Genomic DNA, 18,685 nt, shown 5'->3' on the forward strand with positions numbered 1-18,685 from the left:
TGGTGGATTCAACAGCTCTCTGTCAACCCTGGCCTCCCTCTTCATCCTCTTTCAAGTACAAGAGATGTACACAGATTCTCCAGACACAGGCTGAGGGGCAGTCCTTGGTGCCATGAAAGCACAAGGCACCAGGCTACCCTCTCAAAGGAGAGATCACATCAACATAAAAGAAATCAGAGCGCTGTGCCTGGGACTCCAGGCTTTTCCTTCTCCCCTCATTCCAGGGCCCGTAAAAGTTTTCACAGATAACATGACAGTGCTATGGTATGTAAAGGAATGTGGGGGGGGTGGAGGTCTTGCATCCTGTGCAGACTAGCCCTGCAAGTGTGGGATCTGGTGGTCAAATTGCAGACAACCCTTCAGGCAGTATACATTCCTCAATCTCAAATGTATTGGCAAACACATTGAGCAGGTCCAAAACACAACCCTATGAACGGATGCTTCACAGGAATGTGGTTTTGGACATTGTCCACCAATGGGGTATTCCACAAGTGGATCTCTTTAGCTCCCACATGAACAGACAACTTCTGCGTTTTTTTGCCAGAGACCCAAGCCCTGTGGTCTGGAAAGTGGGCACTCAGTTTTTCATGGAGAGGAATATTCCTGTATGCATTCCCTCCCCTGCCTCTTATTCCCAAAGTTCTACTAAAGATACAGCAGGACTTACCAAAAATCTTGTTGGTGACCCCCTTTTGGCCAAGACAGCATTGGTTCCCCTTACTTCTGGATTTGGCCAAGGGCAGTCTCCACATGTTACCCCACAGAGTGGACCTACTCACACAACACAAGGGAACTCTGTCTCATCCCCAGCTGTCAGCTGTGCAGATGACCCTGTGGGTGATAGGGCCCCGATTCCATACAGACACCTTTTTTCAGAGGATCTGCTCAGGGTACTGCAGGAGGCCAGGAAACAGAATGCTAGAAGATCATATTTATCCAAATGGAAAAGATTTTCATTCAGGTGTCTCACATAATCCGGACCCATTAACAGTGGATCTCCCCACAGTCTTGTCATACCTGTGTGAGCTACTGAATGCTGACCTAACATTCTTCAGTGAAAGTGCACATCAGCCATCTCTGCCTGTCTCTCTCTCGAACCTCCCTTGGCTTCCAGGTTCAAGGCCAAACAATTCTTGAAAGGCATCTTTAAAGTGAGACCTCCCAGGAGACCAGTTCCACCCACCTGAGATCTTAACTTTGTTTTGGAAAAACTGACCCTGGCTCCCTTTGAGCCAGCAGGTTCAGCCTCGGCAAAATTCTGCTTCTGGAAAACAGTCCTGCTACTGGCAATCACTTCTGCATGAAGGATTCTTGAACTTCAGGCTCTTAAGGCTTTCTCACCTTTCATAGTGTTTCATAAGAACAGGGTTTCCTCTGCACCAACTCCTCCTTTATGCCTAAGGTGGTAAATGAGTAGAGTCCTTGGGCTGCCAGTCTCTAAGAAAACTGTTTCCATCTGGATTTCAGAATCCATTGCCTTTTGGTATGAATACAATGGTAAGACCCTCTCTTTCTCAGGGCACACTCCATGAGAGCCACTGCCTCATCTGGAGTATTCTTTAAAATGTTGGACACCAACTCCATTCCGGAGGCAGCTGTTTGGTCTTTAGTCTATACCTTCACCAAGCACTGCAGACTGGACAACATCTCCAAATCCAGAGCAGGCTTCATGAGGGCCATCTTCCACGGCTTTCTAGAAAGCTCCTCTGACCCTACCTCTTCCCTCTCCTTCTCCTCATGAGCTTTTGCATTCTCCCTCATGTAAAGAACACAGTGACAGCAGAATAGACAGAGATATGTTAGTTGTGTACAATCTTAACCATAATGCTAGATGTCCTTCTCTTCTCTATTGCAGTATTCTGTCCCACCCTCCACCTCCATGTATTTTCTTCCTTGGCTGTACCAGCAATACATGCCTATTTCTCGAGTATTCTCCCTGGGGTGCTCCATTCTGAGGGTGGTATGTGTGTATGTCACTTTTATGGCCTACATCTGATAGTGCCCTATATGTGACGTACCACGAACCTTAGGCTCTAAAGACTTTTGTATACTGGCTGATGTCTGGTCGCTTGGCAGGCAGTCTCCCTTACGTAAAAATGCTGCAACAGAGAAAAGAAGGACATTTAGTGTTATGGTAAGATTTTACACAACTAACCTCTCTCAAATTATGGAAGCTGGAACAGACATGGCATCTTCCTGAGATTAGAATTGTTCACTTCCTATCTTGACAACCAGCTAAAACTTTTTTCTCCCTGTTGTGTTGCTCTCATCTTTCAGTGGAACCATTCATTGATACAATCCTTTCTATCTTCTCCTTTCATCCTGGCTTGTCTCATTTGGATTTCTCTCTTGACCCAGATGACTTTGGTTTTCATTCTCAGTGTACCTGATGTCTTTTCCACCACAGTTCTTATGTCTGCACAAGTCATTGCTGACCTAATAAGGCAACTTTGTATGTCCCATATTTAAATTTTTGATACCTGATTGCACCAGTGCTGCTTCTTTTTCTCTATAATATTAAATATTTTAAATGACGCTCAGAAGCTTCTTCCAGGAAATTTTATATGCGTAAGTGAAATATGTTATGTGTTTCTATAATGTCTCAAAGAAAGACTGCCCCTGCAAGTAAGGCAACTGCCAGGTCCCAAACTAGTATCCAAAAACACATTGAACAGCACACAGTGATGCAAAAACACATTATAGTATTACTATTCTACAACTATTTATTTTATACATATATATATATATATATCTATATCTATATATATATATATATCTATATCTATATATATATATATATATATATCTATATATATATATATATATATATATATATATCTGTGCTAAAAAGCACATTCCATAGAGAAAATCCAGACCGGTTTCAGCCAATACAATGCAGCCTTCTTCAGTGTAAAAAAATAAACAACCTAATTTAATAATCCATTTTTTCTCCATCTGAGTCGAGAATTGATGCCAACCCGCAGTCTTTGATCTGTTGCCTTTGATTTTATCCATAATAGTAAAGTGGAAATTAGCTCTGGGATGTTTAATTGTATGTTTATATAGGGCATTGGTAAGACGTTTATGTCTTAAGTCACTTAAATGTTCAGCTATTCTGAATGTTACTGACCTGGAGGTCTGCCCTATATAAGCAGAGCATCCACATGTAACCAGATAAATAACCCAGTCAGTTTGACAATTCCCGAAAAAAGAAGTAGTGTAAACCATACTTGTATTTTGACTGCTGAAACTAGTTGTTTTATTCATTTTAGGGCAATAAATGAATTGACCACAAGGGAAACATCCCTGTAAGTGGTCGCCTGAAAGGGTTAATTGTATAGACGAGTTCAGTGGACAATGTCCCTTTTTATAATGACTAAAAATAGAACCCAAATTCCTGCCTTTTTCTGTATGAAAAGAGACATTTATCCCCCAAAATGGTAGTAAGTTTAGTGTCTGCCATAAGAATGTTCCAGTTACGTTGTACACTGTTAGTCAATCTCGCAGTATTGCGTCCATATGTAGTAACCAGCCTTATTACTGGATTTGAATCAGAAGTTTTGGTCTGATATTTTAGTAACCCCTCTCGCTGTAAAGCATCAACACTCTTCCTGGCATGTAAAACCTGTCCCAATTTATAACCTCTATCTATGAACCGGGTGGTTAAATCATCCTTGTATGTGTGATAAGAACCGTCATCAGAACAAATACGTTTTATTCTCTTGTACTGAGATTTGGGTATATTCTTATAAATATGTGGTGGATGATTGCTGGTGGCTTGAAGGAACGAATTATACTGGGGATATTTACGATGAACTTCAGTTTTAAATGTGTTATCTGATTGTCTGGTTATCAGGACATCAAGAAAAGTGATCTGATCATGATTATAATTAACCATGAATTGAATTCCCCATCTATTTTCATTAAGATAATTTACAAACTCATGAAGATATTCAGAGTCCGCCTTGCATACCAACCAGCAATCATCTAAATAATGCCTCCATATGTCCATGTCCCCAAGAAAGATGTTATGAGAATTGTCATATATGAGCTGCTCTTCTACATAGGCCATAAACAAATTGGCATAAATGGGGGCAAAAGACAACACCATTGCTGTGCATTTGATCTGTAGATAAAAAGCATCCCGATAGAAAACCATTTTTGGTGAGGATATGTTCAGCTAAACCAATCAATAACGTGTTGAACCCAGGTGGGTATAGTTCTGATCTATCAAGCCAATACTTAGAGCCTCAATGCCCGCCCAATGAGGTATGTTGGTATATAGGCCTGTTACATCCAGGCTACACAATAACCAACCCGGTTCAAGTTGGGAATCGGAAATAATCTCCAAGAATTCAGTAGTGTCTTGATTTCTAGAGTGTATCAATTTTAACAAAGGTTTCAAATATTTTGTCAGAAATTGTGACAGTGGTTCAGTCAAAGAACCCCTACCAGACACGGTCGGTCTTCCTGTGGGGTTTTGTAAGTTTTTGTGTATCTTTGGCAAAAAATAAATGTACTGCGGAACTGGATCCCGGGCAGTAAGATGATGCAATGTATTTTTAGAAATAATTCCCTCCTCTTGGGCCAAAACTAAAAAATCATCTGTTTCTTAAAGGAGGTGGTATGGTCAAGAGGCAAACATGTATAATAACAAACATTATATAACTGCCTCAAGGCCTCCATATTATATTTCACCAAATCCTGAACCACCGCCGCCCCTCCTTTATCAACAGCCACAATTACCAACTTATGATTTTGAGCCAATTCTTGAATACAGTCAGTTTGTGTCTTAGAGAGATTATGTGTACCAACATAATGTTCCCTAAAGTCAAAATGTAAGTCTTTGAGAACACTCTTCTGAAATAACAACACATTTGGATTCATAGGGGGTTGAAATGTAAATTTGTGGTAAAAAAAATTCATCTTGAGAAACAATTGATTCTCTCTCCTGGAAAAATAAACGTAAATTCAAAGATCTGCAAAATGTAATAACATCATTAGCAAAATCATTCTCACAAACATAAAAACCCGGTATAAAGGTTAATCCTTTATTAAGTATTTCAATATGTGTAGTAGACAGAGTACAAGAGGAAATGTTCAGAACATTAGTGTTATTCACTTCTGTGCAAAATGCGTAGTAAACCCTCCATATTGTGCACCCCGTCTGTGTTTCCTTCCTCCCCTGTTTTGTGTGTGTTTAAAGGGATGTTATTTCTTTTGGCTATGGGCGAACCTGTGGTGCCATGCATATCTGACTCAATGGCTGAGGACGAATCCTCTGCTGAGGTATCATCATATGTAGCAGATTTCTCTCAAAATAGAGCGAGGACATTTCTTCCTGGGTAGATATTTAGGTGACTGTTGAAATCTAACTTGTTTGACTTGGTTTCTAAAAAGGGATCTCCACTTGCATAATCTGACAAGTCCCTTGAACATGTTTTCATTTTCTTCTCTTTAAGTTGTCCTTCAAGGGTTAATAATTCCTGACTAAATTTTTCAAATGAGATATATATTGGGGCTGTCCCTCGAACTGTTTAATGGAGTGTCACAACAATGTGATCTCTGATAATTCTTGATCTATAGTTCTCTCATAATGCCCCGCCAAGAGCTCAACAAAACTCATGGTGGCCTTGTGTTGTGCCTCACTCCAAGCTTTCAATAAAAAATCATCACGGTTATTAACTAGGGGTTGTACCCTAACCCTGAAGACCCCTGGGTGTAATGTCTTTAAGCATATACGCCTTGAATAATCTTAAATGCCATACATTGCTACGTAATGACTTCATACTCTTACTCAGTTTTAAAAATTGTGTTGTATAGGAATTATCTATGGGTGTGGACGTCCTAAGATTCCCACCTGGGTCATCCCCATCCAAACCAAACACCACCAAATCATTGCGATCCGAGGCCAAAGCATTAAGTAAACTATTAATATCCATACTAAATGCCTAACTACCCCGCAGCAATAGCAAAAATGATTGAGGTAATATATTGATATAAATCAATTACTAATTATTAAAATGATAATCCTCTATATCAGTATAATTCTATAGTACTATGGTCCATGATGTAAGTAGTAACAAGTTGTCAAACCAAAGTATGCTGCGTCCAGTGGATTAGGATTCATATAAATCCAAAAAACTACACCAGACAATAGTAGCCACAAGATGTAATATTTGTTCAGTATCTCACTTCTGAGTATATAAATTCAGACCATATATGAATATGATGCATGCAAAAAACATGTCCATATAAATTCACTTAAACTTCAGCCAGCTACTAAATACAAATACATGTACTATATCAGCCTCCAACCTACATATTCATATTTATGCTCCTGATGTACCGAAACAACTGATCCAGAGGATATATCCATTAAAAAATAAAATTGCTTGTAATACCCCAAAAACTAATTTTGGGAAAGCTGCAGAGTTGTTGATAAAACAGAAGTCCAAATCGTACAAAAAATGTCAGTATATGGTTTGATGGAAGCCACGCTAATGGCATAAAGGTAGATCCACTGTCAATAAAGTTAGTTCCTATTGCAAGGAAGATATCCAAGAATCATCCTATTAATATGTCCCCAAAAATAAGATGTAAGGAATCCACCATTAACATGGGTATTAACATGGGTATTTATTCTAAAATAGTTGTTAAAAATGAAGTTACTCAATAAAGCAAGATATTGAATTGTTTCCTCAGTACACCTTAACGATATTTGTTGAAAACATAAGCCATATACCAATAAGCAGCAATATACAGCTCATACATTTTCACCATATAGATATATATTTTGTCATGAGAACATAATCACAAATAATAATAGTTATTGAAAAAGATCCTCAAACTGTTATAAGCACATAATTGACTCATTTATCCATGTTAATAAGTCCAACATCTCATCTTCGAATGATGCCCTTAGATGTGTATCACCAAACTAGACGGTATTTGTGGAAACCCAAGATCGTAAATAATCCCCAAAACCTCTGTACAACAAAATCGCTACAAATTCACATAAGGAATGTATATTCCAAGATGATTCACCTATTAAGCCAGTTTTTATTAGGCATATAGATCATTCCTCTGTTGCAAGTATAACATCCTTAAATAAAGAATGCCAACCAAAATCCACTATGCAACAGGATCGCTGCACAGTCACATATGATATATATATATATATATATGTGTGTGTGTGTGTGTGTGTGTGAAATATATGTCCCAAGATGATTCACCTGTTGAACCAGTTATAAATAATCGCATATAATTCGTCCCTCTGGTCCCAGTATAGCGTCCTTCTATAAAGAACGCCAACCATATGTTGTGTAAACTAAAAAACATTGAAAAGTGTTACCTAGAGACTAAAACGCTAAAGCCAACTATCTTAATTATTCACAATTCCACCTTCAAAAAATATAATAAAAACCAAATAGTTATATTTGAAGAAGGAACACTCAGAATCAAAATGCATCTAATGGCCTGTGCATCCAAACACGATGTTGTTAGTGTTGTTGATCTCACCATAGATTGCAATAAAGCTAGAACACAAACGCCAAGACCTGTCCCGAAAATGTCAAACTAATGACCAAACTGTTCCAAAAATATTAATAAAAATAGTAATGATACCAGTTCCGATTCAAATTGGCATTATCGGCTAAATATATCCGGTGTAGTGAACCAAACCGCTGATATTATAGCAGAAAAAGGAATCATACATCAGAATCCTCGACTGAATGGATAGCAATCCAAGGCAGCTTGAAATAATAATAATTCCAATCTCCATCACCACAGGTCAGACTGAAAATAAGAATAAACAGTCAGTGACACACTGCAGCCATCAGAGAAGTGATATGCATGGCATCACAGGCCCACAGCAGGGAACACATGTAACTCAAAGAAAGACAGCCCCTGCAAGTAAGGCAACTGCCAGGTCCCAAACTAGTATCCAAAAAACGCATTGACCAGCAGACAGTGATGCAAAAACACATTGTAGTATTACTGTTATACTATTATTTATTACATATCTGTGCTAAAAAGCACATTCCATAGAGAAAAAAATCCAGACTGGTTTCGGCCAATACAATACACCCTTCTTCAGTGTAAAAAGCACATATCAGAAAGATCCCTCTATTTATCTGTGGTGATTAGAAACATGTGACTCATCAGTGTATCTAAAGGTGCTCATTCAAACTTGGGGAGAATAAACAACCTAATTTTAATAATCCATTTTTTTCTCCATCTGAGTCAACAATTGATGCCAACCCGCAGTCTTTGATCTGTTGCCTTTGATTTTATCAATAATAGTAAAGTGGAAATTAGCTCTGGGATGTTTAATTGTATGTTTATATAGGGCATTGGTAAGACGCTTATGTCTTAAGTCATTTAAATGTTCAGCTATTCTGAATTTTACTGACCTGGAGGTCTGCCATACATAAAAAGCAGAGCATCCACATGTAACCAGATAAATAACCCAGTCAGTTTGACAATTCCCGAAAAAAGAAATCGTGTAAACCATACTTGTATTTTGACTGCTGAAACTAATTGTTTTATTCATTTTAGGGCAATAAATGCAATGACCACAAGGGAAACATCCCTGTAGGTGGTCCCTGAAAGGGTTAATTGTATAGACGAGTTCAGTGGACAATGTCCCTTTTTATAATGACCAAAAATAGAACCCAAAGTCCTGCCTTTTCTGAATGAAAAGAGACACTTATCCCCCAAAATGGTAGTAAGTTTAGCATCTGCCATAATATTCCAGTTAGGTTGTACACTGTTAGTCAGTCTCGCAGTATTGCGTCCATATGTAGTAACCAGCCTTATTACTGGATTTGAATCCGACGTTTGTAACCCCTCTCGCTGTAAAGCATCAACTGTTCCTGGCATGTAAAACCTGTCCCAATTTATAACCTCTATCTATGAACCGGGTGGTTAAATCATCCCTATATGTGTGATGGGAACTGTCTGGCTGCCCTACAACCATCTCCAAAGATGGCAGCTCATCTTTCTGTGGAGAAATTCCTTTTTGGGGGTCCTTTACAGCACTCAAGCATGTATTTTATTCATGGGATTTGAACTTTATATTGGAAAAGATAACTTAATTTCCTTTTAAAGCAACATGTTTAAAATATCACTCATGGAATACAATCTTTCAATTTTTATGATTGCAGTTACTTCTGACCAAAGGGTAAACCACCTTATTTAGTATTGGCAGTGAAACGATATCCATGTAAGCAAATCCATTTTTTTTTTGTCAAAGGCATTCCCTTCGGTGTCTCTTACTTGAACCATTCAATAGTTGTCAGTGTTCTTGTCAATTCTTAAATAATGGAGAGGAGGCATGACAGGCATCTGCTAAGTGCACACGGGCAGCTGAGATACTACACAAGGAGAACTAATAATTTCAGGAAGGCCGATCAATATTCTGCACCTTTTAAAGAAAGCTGAAGAAGGCCATGTAGTCAGTAAGCAGACTTTAAATGATTGGTACTGTATATAAATGGCTGGCACTCTGTGTAACCTTTTAGAAGTATAAATACTGTAAATCCTGTTCTAGTTGTAGTAAGTGATCATTCTATAAGACTGTGGCCAAATCAGTAACATTTTGAGAATCTGCCTACATATCATATTTTAGAAAGTAAAGTATGGAATACTGTCTACTCATTAACAAAATACTAGAAGGTGATTGCTTGGTCCAGGAATAGGACTGGTTTTGGCATGGGTTAACTTAGTGGATTCTCTAACTGTCCTTTTCATTTGGTATGGTATGCTTGAGAATCTACCCAAATGTTATGATTTACTGTTATGGTGACCTTTCCTGAGGAGACAGTACAGTGATGTGTAAGTACACTTTTGTGTAAGTGTGCTTAACATAGCAATGAGATAGTAGCTATTCAAGAATTAGTTGCTGTAGTAGTAAAGCTACTATCCCTCAGAAAGGTGCACATAGTTTAGTTTTTTCATGCAAGTTTTTGCTTTAATTTCATTATCTCTTAAATGTGATGGGAGAAGAGTTTCCAGTGGACCAACCAACCCACCTGGTTAATAAATGCAAAACTCCTTTTCTTCTCCTTAAGTGCACTTTAGTAAAGGCTTGTGGAGCCAGCTTAATTTTTGCCATTCTTAGGCCAACTACTTCGGGTGGGGCCATAAGCAGAAGATCCCTTACTTCATACATTCAACCACTGAGGCATCACTGGAACTCCGCAATGTTTGCATCTCCTTCATATGAGGTAGTCACTTTGTCATGTCACATAATGTAAGTGGTGGATGCTTTGCCAAGCTGTCATTTGCTGTCCACAGGCATGAAGTGAAATGAAAACTTCTCACAAGACTGCCTTCACCGGTGAGAGAATCAAATGACTTTGAGGCCGAGCCAGACCTTTATTTACCTCTTGATATCGGGTCCCTTTCCTTCTGCATTTGTAACTCTCACCTGGAATCACAGTCGCATCTTTCTCGTTGGTTATTTTGCTGGGCTCCATCTGTTACTGGAGGTTGGCAAATGGCTTAAATTTCTCCCTCCAACTTGAGTAAGTCTGAGGTTGAGGAGGTTGCACATGCAGCAGCCTTCAGCCTAGCAATGTGGTCTCCGACAAAAAAAATGGTGACTTTCATGGACATGGCACATGGTGTGAAAGTAGCAGCTACACATTTTTACAGTTTGTCTTTCAAGTACCACATATACTAATTTCAAATTGATGCACAAGAACAGGGGATAGTATTGTGTAAAATCTTACCTTAACGGTGGATGTCTTTGTCTTCACTGCTGCAGTATTCTTAACATATGGGATTCCTTGCCATGGAAGCCCAATGTCCGGCCAGTCTACCAAAGACTCCTGTTACTTTAAAGGTATGCCGAATGTCACCCAAACACTCTTTGCGTAGTGTGCGGCATAAAGATGACGTTCAGTACTACCACAGTCAGAACTGATTGCCCCAGTATCAACACCAGTCCAAGGAACCCAAGAGGTAATCTGTAAATCCAGAAAGGCAGAGGACTAGAGGGAAGAAGGGAGAGAGAGAGAGAATAATGCAGCAGTGAAGGCAAGTACATCTACCGTTATGGTAAGATTTTTACACAACTGTAAGAATCGAACCAGACAGTGAGGCGGCAACGCTACCACAGCACCACCACCGCGGGACCAGCAACAACTATGTCCTTACATTCACTGCTACAGTATTCTTAGCATATGGGAGACTGCCAAAGCTCAAGAGGAAACTGGAGGGGGGGGCAGAAGAGTCGCCTAAAAAGCCATGAAGAACAGCACTAGGAAGACCATCCCTGGCTGTACAGATATCCTCCAACATGTAGTGGTAAAGGTATGCATAGAAGTCCAGGCAGTTGCTTCAAGACTATAATTGGTATCTAAGCCCTTGAAAAAAGCACAAAAAGAAGCCGCAGTAGTAGAATGAGCCTCGACTAAAGAGAGAAGGCTCTTACCATGAAAAATGTAATAAAAAGAAATAGCCTTAGAATTCCAAGAGGAAATCGTTTTCTTGGATACAGCAAGTCCCAAAGATCTATAATGAAAAGAAACAAATAACTGATCAGATTTTCTGATAGCCTTAGTCTTATCCAAATAAACACTGAGTTGCCTATGCATGTCTAAAATATGCAGCACCCCCTCGCTGTCAGTTTGTGGAGAGGGGGAAAAAGTAGGCAGGTAATAGACTAAGTGATGGCTCATTAACCACCTTAGGCATAAAAGAAGGGTTAGTGCGCAAGGACAACCTGTCCTCATGAAAGATCAAAAATGGAGGACAAGCCATAAGGGCCTATAACTCAGACGCCTGTCTGGCAGAAGTAAGAGCTAACAAAAGAACAGTCTTTCAGGAACAATGTTTTATAAGGAAGCTGAAGCAGCAGGCTTAAAAGGAGCCTGAGACAACTTCTGCAAAATAAAATTAAGATGACAGGGAGGATGAACAGGCTTCCTGGGAGGTCTTATATTAAGAATGCCATTAAGAAATTGTTTCACCCCCAAATTTGGAAGTTAAAGAAGGAGAAAAGGGCATATAGGCAGAGATAGCTGATAAGTGGGCCTTAATAGAAGAATAGGCCAAGCCAGCATTGAGCAACTCGCACAAATAAGAGGGAACCAAAGGAACAGCCACAGTAAGTGGGTCCAGGCTAAATGCAGAAGAGGGAACCAGTGCTATTGTGGCCAAAAGGGAGTCCCCAACAAGATTTTGGGAGCATCCTGTTGAATTTTGAATAGGACTTTCAGAATGAGAGGAAGGGGAGGAGAATGTATAAAGAAACATCCCCTTCCGAGAAAATGAGACTGTCTCCACCTTCCACACTTGAGGACCTGGGACTTTGGCACAAAACAGAGGAAGTTGTCTGTTCAGAGTGGAGGCAAAATGATCTATTTAAGGAGTACCTCACTGATGGATAATGTCAAGAAACACGTCTTTGTAAAGCATCCATTCGTGGGACTGAGGTAAGGACTTGCTCAGAGTGCCTGCAACAGTGTTCTGACCGGAAGGGATATAAACTGCTTGAAGAGTCACTTGATATTTGACAACAAGATCACATACCAGAAGTGCCAACTGACAAAGAAGACAAGTTCTCATTCCTCCCTGTTAATATACCACATCATTTTGGTATTGTGTATGAACACCTTGAGAGGCCCTGGAGAGAAAGGAGGATGAAAGGCCTGAAGGGTCAGCAGAAGAGCTCTCATCTTTGACCTTGATGTGCTCCTTCTGCTGATGAGGTGACCACACCCCCAAAACCTTTAGGAAGCCAAATGTTGCCCCCCATCCAATGTCTGAAGCATCTGAGCAATTCCTGAGAAAGAAAATGGGGATGAAAAAGGGACCCCTGGATTCAGAGACAGCTGCTGAATCCACCAGTGAAGTTCCTGTCTGTGACAAGGAAGAACTACAAAGTCTAGAGGATGTGCATGTTGAAGCCACACTGACTTCAGAAACCACTGAAACTTTCTCATGTGAAGTTTGGCCAGAGGGAGCATTGGAATGGTGGATGCTATGAAACCCAGAGCTCCTTGATAGTAATGGACGCAAGAGGAAGAAGAGTGTGAAAGAAAGAAAGAAATGAGAGTTAGGGGCTTTGGCTGGGGCAGGGAAGCCAGCATTGGCACCATCTGAATTCTGCAACCCAGAAAACATAATCCTGAGAAGGAGTCTGAGAAGGCTTTTTGATATTTATAGGGAACTCCAGACTCTGAAGTAGAGAAACTGTAAAATGAAGGTTTATTCAAAAGGGTCTCTGGAGAGTATGACTGAATCAACAGGTCGTCCAAGTAGGGAAATATTTGGCTCCCTTGAAGCCTTCAGAAAGCGATCACAGGAGTAAGGCATTTGGTGAACACCCTTGGGGCAGTAGAAAGGCCAAAGGGCAAAGCAGAGAACTGAAAATGCTAGGAAGCAACAGAGAAATGTAAACACTTCCTGAAAAGAGGCTGGATCAGATTATGGAGTTAAGCATCCTTGAGATCTAGAAACACCATATAGGCCTGAGGGAGCAAGAGAGGAAACAGAATCTGAAGGGGCAACATCTGAAAGGAAGGCACTTTTAGAAAAGAGTTTAAATGAGAATAGTCTAGAATAGGTTTCAAAGTGTCCTCTTTCCTGTGCACTAGAAGCAGTCTGGAGTAGAACCCTTTCCCGTTTTGAAACACAGGCACCTTTTGAATAGTACCCTGAGTCAAAAAATTTTGAAGAACCTCTGGGAGAAAAAAGGAAATTGTTCCAGAGGAGGATGAAGAATGCCAATAAAAGGAGGACTGGCTTTCCACATCATGAAGCACCCCAACAAATGATTAACAGAACTCAAGAATCCTGAGTGATCTGAAGCCAAACAGGAAGAGAAAGAAAGGTGAAGAGAAAGAGAAATGTGGTTGGGAAAGGACGGCTAGTCATACACCACCTGGTTTGTCTGGAAAGGAAGGCTTTGGAGTTCCTGTAAACTGAGGAGCCTTAGCAGGAGGAGCCCGTTTGCCACTCTTTACCTTTAGTAGAAGGGCAGAATTTCCTACAAACAAAGGCAGGGTTAGCGGGGTAGTTTCTTTGACATGTAGGCACAGGAGAAACAAACACATGTTTAAGCTCCTGTAAGGCCCTTACCCTTATTCTGAAGGGACTTAAGTAAACCAATAGCAGCTTCCCTAAACAAAAGCTTAGAATCCAGAGGAGCAACCATCAACTTAGCCTTAATATCATGAGGTAAACATTGAAGCCTAAGCCAAGAATACATCCTCATCACTGAACCAAAAACAGCAGCCCCTAAAAGAGTCATCTGTCGCATCATACCTACATTTAATAGAATGATGAATAATTTGAGAGGAAGGCCCTAGCAATGAAAAGTTTTACCCTCCGAGTCTGGAAAATCAGAAATAAGTTGACAGGTCTGAGAAAGAAGAGCCAACACATACCTAGACATATATGGGTCTGAATAACTTCCCTAAAAGGTAGGGTAGCAGAAGTGTAAACCTTCTTACCCAGCCTATACATAGCTCTGCTGTCCTTGTCAGAAGGCAATAACTTGGGCGAAGGAGGCAATTGAGGCAGCTTAGCAGAGTCTACAGACACTGCAGAGGGGTCGGCAGCAGGATATTTGTATAAAAAATAACCATCCTCAGGCCCCCTATAAAACCTGTTCGGTTTCTTGGCAGCAGGGGGCAGAGAATCGGGCACATGACCGGCATTAGAAAAAGCATCAAGCAAAGCAGCCAAAACAGGAGAAATAGCCACAGGCTTAGGAGATTCCAACTTCAATAGCTCCTAGTATGTCTTATGGATATCGGTGACATGAGCACAATCCCACTTAAAATCCATCATTCTAGATAGTGTGTCCTCAAAGGAAATTTCCTCAAGAGGAACATCAGGACTAATAGATTCCTCCTTCTCTGACCCATAGTCCAAAAGAGAAGGAATTTGAGTAGAATAAGTCAGGGATTTGTCATCAGAATCTGACTCCTCCTCCGAAGGATCCTGTTCTCTAGGCCTTTTAAGAGGAGTAGAGGACCAAGGAGGAGCAGGAACCGAAACCCCTTCAGGAGTCTTTAAGGACATTAAAGCAGTAAATAGCCCCTGAGTAAAGGCCTGCCAGTCACTTTGTGGATCCCTAGGAGTGGAAGAAACAAGTTTGTTTTTGTTTCTTTTTTAAGGGAAAAACTGAGAAGGCTCAAACCCAGGACGACAGTCGAGAACCATAGTAGGAACTTCTTCCCCAGCTAAAAATGGAGGATCTCTCCTTGGCCCCTCAAAAAAATCAGCTGTGGTTCCCCCTGAATGTCCAAGATGGATGCCTGCAAAGTCTCTTTGGATGTGCTGCCAGCCGGATCCTCACAGGACTCCAACATGTTTGTGGCAGAGAATTCCGACAACATAGCTGGGTGAGCTGCCGCGTTTGTAATGTCCTCTGGAGAAACATCTGACAGAGGCTGGACAGCAGAAGATTCCGATTGTACATTTTTCACCTTTCTCTTCCCTACCTGCTAACCCTCAGAGCAAGAGATTCCTTCCATTGCATCTTTAGCGAGAGGCTTAAGGCACTGGTTCTCAAGATACAAGGAAAGGGAAGAAAGTCTACTGCTGAGAAGGGTTTTCAGGATGAATGCCTGACAAACTGAACAAGACTTATGGTCATGAGAAGCTCCTAGACAAAAAAACACTTATTGTGGCAGTCTTTATGGGGAATCTGTCTCCCAAACTTGCATTTACCCTTCCTGGATGACATTAAACTCAAGGTGCACAAAACAAGACAAGAAAAAACAAAACCCCCAATGGGGCACTTATCTGTAACTGCAAAGAAATCAGCAAAAAGACATTATGTAGAGTGGAGAAAGAAAACGCATCCAACTAGCAGAAAACGGATGCAGGTAAGCATATCAATGGTTGAAAGATACATTTGGACTGGCGGCAAAGAAGCTCTGACTATGGTAAGCCTGAATGTCACCTTTGTGCCCTATGGTACGCAAGGAGCGTTTGGGTGATGTTTGGTGTACCTTTAAGCAACAGGAATCTTTGGTAGACTGGCCGGACATTAGGCTTCCACAGCAGGGAATCCCATATGTTAAGAATACTGCAGCAGTGAATGTACGGACATCATACTTTACAAGTGGCTAGAAAGAGCTAGGGAAATCTGGAGATTTGCACACACTGTAGCCTCTGTAAAATCTGCTTTGCATCAGCTGAATGGTAATTGCACACACCCAGTGTGTAGCAGCTCTTGATTTTAGGGAGAGCCATAGGAGAAGGCACAAGACAATGTACTTTTCCACCAACTACAAAAAGCCATCTGTAATATCAAGTGGCATGGTGCATACCTTTTTGTTTGTTATATGTCCTGACAGAGACCCTGAATTCTGATGTCAGGAAAAATACTCAGTAGGTGGCATTTAAGTCATCTTTGTGGTTTATTCTTTTATGCAAGAGGATAATTGTAACCTGTGAAGTCACAGTACTGTGGTAATTTGTCATGTATTAATTGTCATATTTGTCGTATTTTTCTTTTTTGCAGTATAATTCTTGAGACACCAGTGACTGAGCAGGAATTTCTGGAACAGTTGCATGAACTCAATAACAAGATTAATTATGTGAAGGAGCAGTCTTTCAAGGAAACTTGTGCCTGTGTGGATGTACAGGATATCCTGGACCGACTAAAGATTAAGGTGAGATGAAGGCCATGTTTTGGCACAATGTAGTTTTTATTTGTATATGTTAAAAGTACGACATAGGTCTAAAACAGGGATAGTACAATGGATATTATGGCCATTGAAAACAAGATTTTGGCATTCATAAGTCTTCCATTCATAAAACTGTTAGTGTCTGACATATCTTGGTTCCACAGCTCGGGTTGTGGATGAGGTGCTTTCTTTGTGGTGTTGCATGTGCCTCTTGACTGTGTGGGTCTTTACCTGCTTCCATGTTCCAAGCAGCGTGCTGGCAGGTGGACTGGCAGTGATGAATTGTCCTTGGGTAAACTGGTGGATGTGTGGCTTTGCGTGCCCTACAGAGAACATTCATTCTATTTCACAAAATGGGCTCCAGCTCTGTTTGACACTGAATTCGATAAAGTGTGTAAGTAGATTGCTGGATGGATACTGCAAGGCACTGCTCAAATATGTTTCTATTTTGTAGTGACTTTCTACTAATTTGTTGTGTAATTTACTCTCATTATTTGATGTGCCCCCTGTGCAGTAGCAGCATGTTCAGGATCTGTAGGCCTTGATGGATGTGCACATGCTCCCTGACTAAATGTTATAACAAAGTCCTGGGGCTTGTAAACCATTTTACACAGCTTCTCTACTTTTCTACAGTTTGACAGAATTTTAAAAGAATGAGAACCTGAGAACCTACATATTTGTAATGCCTTTACATGGTTTGTATTTGTAAATCAGGTCTATAACATAATACTCACACTTTGCAACTTAACTTGTGCACAGTTCCAGTAGGAATCCTATAAAATTTAGAGCTAGAACTCTGCTGCAAATGAAAACATTTTTTGTACTACTTTGTTGTACCTTTGCTGCTTGAAATTAATTTGCTGTATCATTCTTGTGTGAACTTCCTGTACTGTCCACCAGTTAATACCGTCTTGATTGCTGTGACTTTTCTTATGGTTAAAATGTTGCCTTTATATGCCTTCTAGCATTTAGATTGCTGCAGGATCAGTGATGGTATTCTTTCAGGACACCACAGGTGCATTGTTTCCTGTATAGTGTAAGATTTCTGTTCATGAGGTGAGTCGACACTTTTACCATGATGTAGCACTTGTTGGACTTGGAGGTATTTACAGTACTTCCCAGAAATCACCTTTTGGCTTGGTTATTAATTTTGTTGTCTGTCCTTGGAGTTTCTGATCACTGTTGTGAACTGCAAATCACAGGTGTGTGTTTTATAATTCTCACATAGGCTCCATTAGGGCAGATTCCTTGGATCAGGTGGTGGTTGTAGTGCAGTTGTGAGCTGGCACTTGGCAGTCCCCTCCTTTTAATGAAGAACATTGGCTGTATATGGATGCTGTTTTATGATATGACATATACATTCAACATAAGAAAAGTATCTAAAAAGTGATGTCTAGATTAAAAAGTATCTAAAAAGTGATGTCTAGATTAAATTTTTTTTTTTTAAATACTGAGATTATTTTTAGTGAGATTTCTCTTATTTCCTCCTTTCTGGTAGGCAGTTACTAAAATTCGAGAGTTTATCCTGCAAAAGATTTACTCCTTCAGAAAACCGATGACGAATTATCAAATACCCCAGAATGCTTTGTTGAAGTACAGGTGAAGTTTTGCCTTTTTGTTTCTGTAATTGTAGATGTTCCTTTGTGTACATTTCGTTATTTAATTGTAATTAGTGTGACTCTGTTTCTCTTAAGCATATTTTTTGCTTTTGTGTCTGGTTATCTGCAATTGTACTATGTAGCATGAAGTGTTTTTATCTGTGGTATTTTGCAGGGTACCTCATGACCTCGGTAATCATATAGCACTACCGTAAATCTTGTGACTAAATGTGAACTTACATTTAAGTGTTGGCTTGTTTTATAGCTGATATTGTAGTATTCTCATGTGTATTTTGTCTGTCTTTATTACTTCTGATCCTGCTCTGCATCTGTATGTATCGGTAGTATTCTTCATAAATTTGATGGTTCAGAGTTGTGAAGTGTGGTGCGTGCGTGTGCATGTGTGTGTGTGTGTGTGTGTGTGTGTGTGTG

General features: G+C 40.2%; 1 protein-coding gene across 1 annotated transcript in view; it reads left to right on the forward strand.

Moving 5' to 3' along the window:
- Positions 1-18,685, forward strand: part of VPS52 (VPS52 subunit of GARP complex) — a 449,815-nt gene that overhangs the window by 192,744 nt on the left and 238,386 nt on the right. Inside the window, exons 7-8 of the mRNA XM_044083563.1 lie at positions 16,490-16,640; positions 18,154-18,254. Of these exons, the coding sequence (XP_043939498.1) occupies positions 16,490-16,640; positions 18,154-18,254 (252 nt within the window). The remainder of the gene's footprint in view (positions 1-16,489; positions 16,641-18,153; positions 18,255-18,685) is intronic.

The sequence above is a fragment of the Protopterus annectens genome, chromosome 9.part0 (genome assembly GCF_019279795.1).
Source record: "Protopterus annectens isolate FY-2018-M chromosome 9.part0, PAN1.0, whole genome shotgun sequence".
NCBI lineage: Eukaryota > Metazoa > Chordata > Ceratodontiformes > Protopteridae > Protopterus > Protopterus annectens.